The sequence below is a fragment of the Xyrauchen texanus genome, chromosome 29, assembly GCF_025860055.1.
Source record: "Xyrauchen texanus isolate HMW12.3.18 chromosome 29, RBS_HiC_50CHRs, whole genome shotgun sequence".
Taxonomy (NCBI): domain Eukaryota; kingdom Metazoa; phylum Chordata; class Actinopteri; order Cypriniformes; family Catostomidae; genus Xyrauchen; species Xyrauchen texanus.
Genome location: NC_068304.1, coordinates 14,163,397 through 14,173,055, shown reverse-complemented (window position 1 = coordinate 14,173,055; position 9,659 = coordinate 14,163,397). Strand labels below are relative to the sequence as shown.

Genomic DNA, 9,659 nt, shown 5'->3' with positions numbered 1-9,659 from the left:
AACGCTGTTCAGTGATGTTTATCCTTTTAGCAGGATTTTTATTTAGCAAGCTTCACTTGAATATAACATCAGTTAGCTGTTCTCTCAACTTAGAAGAATGTGACGTAAAGCGTAACGTCATCATGTACAAAACCATATACCTCCAAATAAAACTATACAGGTAGTCAATACCGTAATACAATGTATAAGGGTGCAATACGTTTAACACTCCCGCATCGCGAGCGCGCGTTTGTCGGCCCCAGAGGATTAACTTTAGCCTAACAATAAATTGTGATTCAAATATATATGATCACTCACCTCAAGACGCCGCTGAGGTGGTGGAGTCCATGCAGGAGGAGCAGCGTTTGGCACTGCGTCGCTTTTCAGCGCGAGCTGTTTGGAGAAGCCCATTTCCACCTCCATTGCGTTGGAGAAGCAATCCCGCGTAAAATGCAGTTTGCACACTCCTACAGCTCTAGGCGGGAACTCGCGGTCTTCCAGAACAAGGACGTGCAACCCCTGGCGCCTAATTTCTAAGTCTATATGGAAAGCAATACAGTCCAGCAGTGCTGTTGCAACCAGCAACATTACACCTACGTACCATCCTGACCACTGTACTAAATACAGATAATCTACGCTAACTTGAAGCTATCCTAACTGATGCAATAATATGCTACTAACTAACTATGCTTCTAACAATACTACACTAACAAATATGCTAATTAACTACCTAGGCTACACGAAATAATCTAAATAACTATATAAATGCTATGCTAAATAGATGCTAAAATACTCCATCCTGATCGTTTTCAATACTCGCAATTCCAACTCCTGACTCGCTACAGTGGTTTTGATGAAAGGAGATGGTTTTTATACTGCCATGGGCGTGGTAGCTCGTACCAAGGGCGTGGTGAGCTGGAACCTGCTTACGTCAGCTGTCACCGCTTATGTCACAAAGTACCGCAAACAGCCAATAGGAAAATTCAACTGCAGTAGCCACCATTCAACCTGAAGAGGGCAGCACTCAGACGTTTTTACACCATATATTGTAGAATTAAAACACTTTATACACAAATGTCAAAAAAATTACTTGAATCAATGACCAGTACTAATAAAGACCCATTCTTACAGATCATTAACTAAAAAAAGTTGGTTTAGGGTTTAGTTACCCTTTAATGCTTTCAGGAATAAAGTATTATTGGTAGTTGTCAGTCACCGCCTTTCATATCGATTGGCTACTTGAAACCTGAACAACAATACTGGGGTGGAAAGACATTTAAACCTCGAAACTCCCAGGAACGCTTTCTCTATCATGCTGTATTCACTTCTCGTTGGTTTGGCTATTTTATTGCCTCTTTTTTTTCGTTTTCGATTCCCGTATTTTATTAAAGAATGTATGTATGCACTTAAACTAATTAACGTCGTGAGATTAATGACTAAATTCAGGAGCCAAACGCCCTGTTACACGGTACTGGAATGTTTTCAGGACGCCGCGAGGAATCATCCGGATAAATGCTTTATTATATTTGAAGGAGAGTTTTATTCTTACCGCGACGCCGACAGAATCAGTAACAGAGTCGCGAACACGCTGAGGGAGAACGCGCATGTGCAAACGGGTCAGATCGTCGCGCTCTTTCACGGGAACGCGCCGCTGTACGTTTGGACTTGGCTCGCGCTCGCCAAACTGGGCTGCACGGTCGCGCTCCTGAACACGAACATCAGGAGCAAATCCCTAGTGCACTGCTGCAACTGTTGCAACGCTGCAGTCCTCATCACTGATGCAGGTGAAAATATGTGTGATAACTGTAATAATCAGAATTATAATGAGCTTTATTGCCAAGTATGCTTATACATAGGCCTACAAGTTTTTTTTCTTGGAGACAGAAGCTTCCAGTGCACAAACAATACAACATACAGAGATAATTATAATAATAATAATAATAAAAGCGTAGAGTGCCTGGGGTGGGCCTGGACCTACCCAAAATAGACGCAGGCTGAACCAGAATATTAGAGAGATTTTTTTTCTTCAAATATATAAAATAGTTAAAAATGCATAAATTCAGATTTTTTAATGTATTAAAGAACTGTATGAATGCACCGCTTCTCTGTAAATGTTTTTTTTTTTTTAAATTGGTTGTAAACTTGTCCCATCCATTTTTATTGAGGCCCATCCATTCATTTCCTGGCTACTGCCTGTTGCTGCAAGAAAAAAAAAATTCTGAGTGTGTGTGTGTGTATATATATATGTGTATAATTTTTTTTTAAATGACACTTATATTGATATTTTGTAAAATAATAATGTATTTTAATATAATTTTTTTTATTATTTTAACTATTTCATTTTTGCTATTTGTGATTTATTTGTAATTCGTTCAATGTTTTAATTATAAGTACTTTTTTAAAACAACTATATCAACTAAATTTTATTTTATTTTTTCAGATTTGGCGCCGGCAGTGGCTGAAGTCCTTCCATCTCTCCATGAGCAGAACGTGTCTGTGTATGTGCTGTCAGACAGCTGTGAGACAGATGGGATTGTGAATCTGTCTGCTGAAGTCATCTCTGCATCTGAAGAGTCCCCACCCCTCAGCCTGAGATATGACATCAGCATCAAGAGCCCCGCCCTCTATATCTACACCTCCGGCACCACAGGTGATGCTTGCAAACACTCGCAGTTGTGTGTGAGATGTGTTGTGTTTGCTCAGACAGTTGTGTGTTGCAGGTCTTCCTAAAGCTGCAGTAATAAATCACGAGAGATTATGGGCTGCAGCGTTCCTGCTGAGAATGTTAGGTGTCACATCCTGTGATGTCATCTACATCTACCTGCCCCTGTATCACAGCGCTGGCTTCCTCATCGGCCTCTCAGGAGCAATAGAGCGGGGTAATTACATTACATGCCCTAATCCAACAGCAAGAAGAAATACAAACTAATGAACTAATCAACTAATCAACTAAAAAAAATTAAAGCAGAATGTTCTGTTTTCCACTCAAGCAAACAGTAAACATAAAATAGTAAATTTTCTTCAAAAACATTGGCCTGTATATTTGAGCGGCCTGACATGTTAATTTCTGGCTCCAATGGTCTAAGTCATGGGCGGAACTACCTGTTCTGTTGCAACGGGTTTCAGGGATGACAGTGGTGCTGAGGAGGAAGTTCTCTGCTTCCCAGTTTTGGGATGACTGCAGGAAACACAAGGTGACGGTCATCCAGTACATTGGAGAGATCATGCGATACCTGTGCAACACACCTAAGGTAAAACTGCCTCATCTTTCCAAAGAATCAAGGTTACAGGTAAAGGTAAATCATCACAATGTTGATAACACAAAAATTAGTTTTGACTCGAAAGAAAAGAAAAGAAAGAAAAAGAAGAAGCAAAAATCGTGGTTATAGTGAGGCATTTACAATGAAGCCAAAGAGGTCCATAAACATTTAAATATACTGACAGTTTCAAAAGTATAGCCACAAGATTTAAACATTATGTGTTGACATGATTTTAGTGTGATAAAATTATATACTAACCTTATCTTTGTACAGTTACAGTATATCCAATAATCATGACAACAAAACACTATAATCCAGGTTTTGGATAATACTTTATAAGGTTATAACACCGATAAGGTTAATGAGTGATTTTATCACATTAAAACTTATTAACACATACTGTATGTTTACATCTTGTAGCTATACTTTTGAAACAGTATTTTAGCATTAATGTACTGGCCCCATTCACTTTCATTGTAAGTGACTTACTTTTTTTTTGAAGAACAGAGGGATTTCAAAATATTTTTTTGTGATAATCAACATTATGCCACAAATGCTGTTGATTGAGTATAAAGGAATAATTCACCCAAAAATGAAAATTCTCTCATCATTTACTCACCATCATGATATCGAAGATGTGTATGACATTTTGTTCTGCAGAATCCACATGTAGAATTTTTAGAAGAATATTTCAGCTCTGTAGGTCCTCACAATGCAAGTGAATGGTGACCAACATTTTTAAGTTCCAAAAATAACTTATAGACAGCATATGTAATGCAAACTTTAACTAGTGGTTAAATCCATGTCTTCTGAAGTAATATGATAGGTGAGGGTGATAAACGTCCTTTTTGACTATATTTTACTATCTCTACTTTCACATTCCTCTTGTGTATTTTTTGCGATTTGGACTCTTCGTGACTGTCGCCACCTGCAGGGCAGGGAGGAGAATTTATAGTAAAAAAATATTAAATATTGATCATCTTCTCACCTGCACTTATCCTATTCCTTCTGAAGACATACTTTGTAAAAAAATGTCTGTAATTTTAACAGTAAAATACTGTAAAAATTCTACAGAAATAAAATGTTAATTGATTAACGAATATTAAGTGTCAAATATACAGTAACATTTTTAAATATATTTTAAAAGACAATACAGTAGTAAAAATGTGGTAAAAGTTACATTTTTTAGATGTAAAAATTAAGATTTTTTTCGAGGAATACAGCTATATTCCTTGTTTTTTCGAGGAATATAGCTGATTCAATGGGTCGATCAGAAGGTTAAAGTTATTTCCACATTCTGGTGGTTGGGAGCAGAGGTATCAAGCCTTAAGATACTTTTTTGTGAAATAAGATCAAATGTATTGGAGATCTACTGAAAGTTGCATTTTTCTACTTTGAAATGATGCTATAAGTATGACAGTTCATGTGGTCCCTAGACATTTACATTTAGAGAACACATTAATGTATTGTTTTCCCTTCAATTGATTCCTTAACTTTTCTTTAGCTGGTCTTAAAAAGGTCTTAAAGTCTTAAATTTAGCTTCATAAAACCTGCAGACAGCAAATGGGATTCACAAAAAATAGCTGAAATTAAACACCTTTGAATTTTACATAATATTTACTTAAAATTTTGGAACTGACTAATACCAATCAGGCACAGTTATTGGCCAATGTGATAATATAAAAATGAAAAATATTGTCAGATTAATCGGCTTGCTATGTTGATGCAGTAATGGTGTAACTGTATTGTTTGTTCAGAGAGACACAGATCATGATCACAGTGTGCAGCTGGCAGTGGGCAACGGGATTAGATCGGACACGTGGACAGAGTTCATGCAGCGATTTGGGAACGTGCGGATCTGCGAGTTATATGGAGCGACTGAGGGTAACATCGGATTCATCAATTATCTCGGAAAAGTCGGTTCAATCGGAAGAGTGAACACACTGCATAAGGTCACTGCATCATAATAACGAAATTCTGAAATTTCACATCAGATTTTAGGTGTTGCTGTGGTTAACAGGATTCATTTTCTGTAGTTAGTTGTAGTAGATGAATCTCTGATAAATGCTAGAACATGAATGTAAATGTGTGTTTGTGTGGGTGTGGTCCTAGATGCTCTGCGCTTACACCTTCATTAAATTTGACCCTGAGACTGAAGAGCCGGTGCGAGATCCTGCAGGATTCTGTGTTGAAGTTCCTCCAGGTAAAAGCTACCTGCAGTCAGTAATTCATTCTCCTTCATTTTATCTGCAGTGTGTACAGTTTCTGGAAAAACACATCGGCAGTTGAAGTTAATGTCCCTGCTGAAAAAAGCAGTTTCTTAAATTAGATGGTGTTAAAGGAATAGTTCACTCAAAAATGAAAATTCTCTCATCATTTAATCATCCTCATGAAATCCCTGTATGACTTTCTTCTACAGAACACAAACTAAAAATGTTAGAGGAATATTTCAGCTCTGAAGGTCCAAACAATGCAAGTGAATGGTGATCAGAATTTTAAAGGCCCAAAAGGCAGTATAAAAGTAATCCATAAGACTCCAGTGGTTTAATCCATGTCTTCTGAAGTGATATGATATGTGTGGTTGATCAATATTTAAGTCCTTTTTTAACTGTAAATCTACACTTTCACTTCTACATTCTGGTGTGGAAGTGACTTTCACTTTCACATTCAGCCACCTACTGGTTGGGGCTGGTCAAAGGTGGAGACTGATAGTAAAAAAGGACTAAAATATTGATCTGTTTTTCACTCCAATCTATCATATCGCTTCTGAAGACCTGGATTAAACCACTGGAGTCTTATGGAGTACTTTTATGCCTCTTGTGACTTCTGAGTACAGGTCACCATTCACTTGCATTTTATGGACCTACAGAGCTGAAATATTGTTCTAAAAATCTTAATTTGTGTCCTGCTGAGAAAGAAAGTAATTCACATCTGGGATGTCATGAGGGTGAGTAAATGATGAGAGAATTTTCATTTTGGGTGAACTAACCCTTTAAGGATTAATTCATACGGAAATATTTTACTCACCGTCATGTTTTGTTCAAAACCCTCATGACATTCTTTCTTCTGTGGAACCCAATGATGTTTAGAGGGATGTTCATGCTGCTCTTTTCCATACAAGGAATGTTTATAGTGACTAAATCTGTCGCAAAATAAACAAACAAGCAAACAAAAAAACATTCAAGTACCACAAGTATCATGTTTGGTTGAACTATTCTTTTAACTGGTTTAGATGGGTAACTTGCAATCTAGTTATTTTTTACAGGCAGTTCAGCCATGATAGATGACCAGCCAAGCTGATCGATATGCTTATTATATGGGAAATTACTCAATAATAAGTAGATGAACATGTAATATTGATTTGAGTTAAAATTGTTACTATGTGAGAAGAAAGAGAAGAGTCTCCAGAAACAGCTGAATTCCACCTCCTGGATGTGCGGTCATTATTTAGAAACATCAGACTGCAGAATGGTGTGTTTGCTTAATCAGAATAGAGTATTGTGATTTTGAATTGTTTATTTAGCTGGTTTAGATTATTTAAGCAGGTCTGTTTGAGGTTTGTACAGGTTACTAATGTTCACACAAGCTAGCGTTAGCTCGTCGTAACATAATCTCCTTTTCCTGCTGTTGAGAGTTTTTTTGTAATTAAATTACATTATATTGGGGTTAAGGTTAGCCTCCTGGTAAATGATTATGAGCCTGATGGAGCAGTTAATGAGAATGTAACATAATTTGCATGTCATGCTAATATAATGGATTTCAGATTAACTTGATAGACAGTAAATTACTGATCCAAATGTTGAAAGTTCTTCGTGAGGGGTAGTTAACCACAAAGCTATGATGTGGTTTGTTTGTTTCAGGTGAAACTGGGCTGCTAGTGGCAAAGATCAGTAAAATCGCTCCATTTAACGGCTATGCTAATAACCCTCAACAGACGGAGAAGAAGAAACTGAAGAACGTGTTTCAGACAGGAGATGTTTACTTCAACAGTGGAGATCTCATTCTAGCTGACCATGACGGATTCTTGTACTTCCAGGATCGCATTGGAGACACGTTCCGGTGAGACATGTTCTGTTTAAATGACTGTGTATCTCATTGAGGAGAATAAAGTAGGTTACATTAATTTAACTCATGTGTTTCTGCTGAATCAGGTGGAAAGGAGAAAATGTTGCAACAACTGAAGTGTCTGAAATGTTGATCATGTTGGATTTCATTGAAGAAGCAAACGTCTACGGAGTTAAATTACCAGGTCACTGCATTTAAATGGAAAAGCCGTTTCTGTTTATCCTGATACACCGCACACATCACATTCAATGACTGTCACAGTCAGACTAGTAGACCAGTTTATTTGGTACTATTTGTTATTAATTGTTCCATACATTTTCTGGTAGTCTGATGAAGTCGCTTTCTCCCAGGTCACGAGGGACGGATCGGAATGGCGGCTCTGAAACTCAAAGACGGGGCAGAGTTTGATGGTTCTGTCACATACGCTCACGTTAAGAACGTCCTACCTGCCTATGCCATACCGCGCTTCATCAGAATACAGGTGACAGTCACCATTGCAGAGTACAGAGAGAAATGCAATTCAATTTTATTCATTTAATTTTCTGCTGTTTCAATTATGGACATTTTCTCATCAGAACACACTTGAAGTGACGGGAACTTTTAAACAGATCAAGGGGCGGCTGGTGCAGGAGGGATTCAACCCAAACATCATCCGGGATGAACTTTTCTTCCTGGAAGACTCTGAACAGTCATTTGTTCCCATGACAGAAGAGATTTTTATGTTGATCAGTGAAGGACAAATGAGACTGTGACACAAAAACTCAAAACATTTATTTAGCTGACAATTAAATTGCTAAAGGCACAGAGATGCTTATTAATGATGAATATACACATATTAACACTTAATAAATCATGGATCCATTTACACTTCCGGTCAACAGTGTGGCCACTCCTAGTTATTTGTATTATACTATTTTACACATTTTAGAATAATATTAAATCATCAAAACTATTAAAGGGTTAGTTCACCCTCATGCCATCCCAGATGTGTATGACTTTCTTTCTTCTGCAGAACACAAATTAAGGTTTTCAGAAGAATATTTCAGCTCTGTAGGTTCATACAGTGCAAATGAATCTTAAAGAAATGCTTAGGCTCAATTTATTTTTGCCTACAAAACAGATTTCAGTAAGTTAAGCACAAGCCTTTAGATGAAAGTGTTTATAGGACCATGAGGAACATAAATTCAGTCAAGTGTGTCCAAACATTTAACATGGAGTGTGTGTATTTTTATAAATCAATAACGATACAAATGGATTGAAAGATGATGATTCTGAGGAAATTATATTTCATAAAGGTAGAGACTGTTTGGGTTTTCATGTGTGTTGATTGTCAATTTGGCTGGAAAATAATTTTGTGACATCTGAACAATCAATCAATCACTAAATAACGTACTGGCATTGTCTTTGTCGTCAGTGGATCAGTGGTGTGACGTTCAATGAATTGGCAGCATGAAAATTGTCCTGCCTGTATCCAAATGCTCCGAGTCCTGTGGAAGTTTTGTCTTAAGGACTTACAGTAACTCTGTTCCAAAACCTTGTGAGTTGCCTACATAGTTAGCATTTTAAGGCATCACAGTGCTCCAGACATGATGGCTGTCTCAAAAGGTAGGCAGCAAAATTACAGTGCCTTCTAAGATATCTTCTTTAGGCAAAATTCTGACGAATTGCAAGGAGCTCAGTAAAATTTGCACTCTTCAACATCTTTTGATCACTAGTGATGAATAACTCCTGCCTAGATTAATAGAAAATGTACACAAATATCTTTTTTAAATAAACTTCAGTTTACCGCCTGCTTTCGTTGGGCAGTGATAGCGCAATATTTATTACGGTGCGCAAACCACAGAGGTTTGTGAATAAAGCGCAATCTATATTGAGCATAATTTATATAAAAAGGAGGCATGTTTCCACAGAAAGAAATGACAATGACTAAATTTCAGCTCTATTTTGCCTATTTAAACAATATTGCGGGTGGTTAGTGTATAAGACCTGTCAGCCACTGTTTAGTGAATTTGCCCCTATGGGTCGTATCTCTCGTACACTTCATATGGGGAGTGATATTTGTGTGGCGTATGATGCTACCTATCAAGAGTGTTCACTGGTGACCCCCTGGTTCCCTTATGTTAGGAAAAATGCCACAAAAGTGTTCTCTTGGATGCCCTTATGGTTGATAAAGCATTATAAAGTGCCTTTTATGGTGGCTCAGTGTGTTAGAAAACATGATAAAGTGTACTTTAGGGTGCCCCTATGTGCAAAAAATCATGATGAAGTGCCAACTTTGTGCCCTTCCAGTGGAAAAAAATGTGATGCAGTGCACTAATGGGTGCCCCTATGTGTGAGGAAATGTGATTAAGGGTC

The 9,659-nt window shown here is 37.5% G+C and overlaps 1 protein-coding gene across 1 annotated transcript; it reads left to right on the top strand.

Moving 5' to 3' along the window:
• Positions 1–1,223: 1,223 nt before the first annotated feature.
• On the top strand, positions 1,224–8,923 carry slc27a2a (solute carrier family 27 member 2a). Its single transcript, XM_052096656.1, has 10 exons — positions 1,224–1,763; positions 2,420–2,629; positions 2,700–2,858; positions 3,106–3,230; positions 4,997–5,191; positions 5,352–5,442; positions 7,100–7,298; positions 7,391–7,488; positions 7,655–7,785; positions 7,880–8,923. Exons 1-10 carry the CDS (start codon positions 1,292–1,294, stop codon positions 8,054–8,056), a joined length of 1,857 nt encoding a protein of 618 aa, XP_051952616.1. The 5' UTR covers positions 1,224–1,291; the 3' UTR covers positions 8,057–8,923.
• The last annotated feature ends 736 nt before the right edge of the window (positions 8,924–9,659 follow it).

Bases quoted from the DNA above. Each gene is read 5' to 3' on its own strand.
- slc27a2a (XM_052096656.1), top strand. From the start codon at position 1,292: ATGCTGTATTCACTTCTCGTTGGTTTGGCTATTTTATTGCCTCTTTTT. The intron at 2,859-3,105 runs GTAATTACATTA...AACGGGTTTCAG, and splicing joins CTCAGGAGCAATAGAGCGGG to GGATGACAGTGGTGCTGAGG. The intron at 5,192-5,351 runs GTCACTGCATCA...GTGTGGTCCTAG, and splicing joins GAGTGAACACACTGCATAAG to ATGCTCTGCGCTTACACCTT.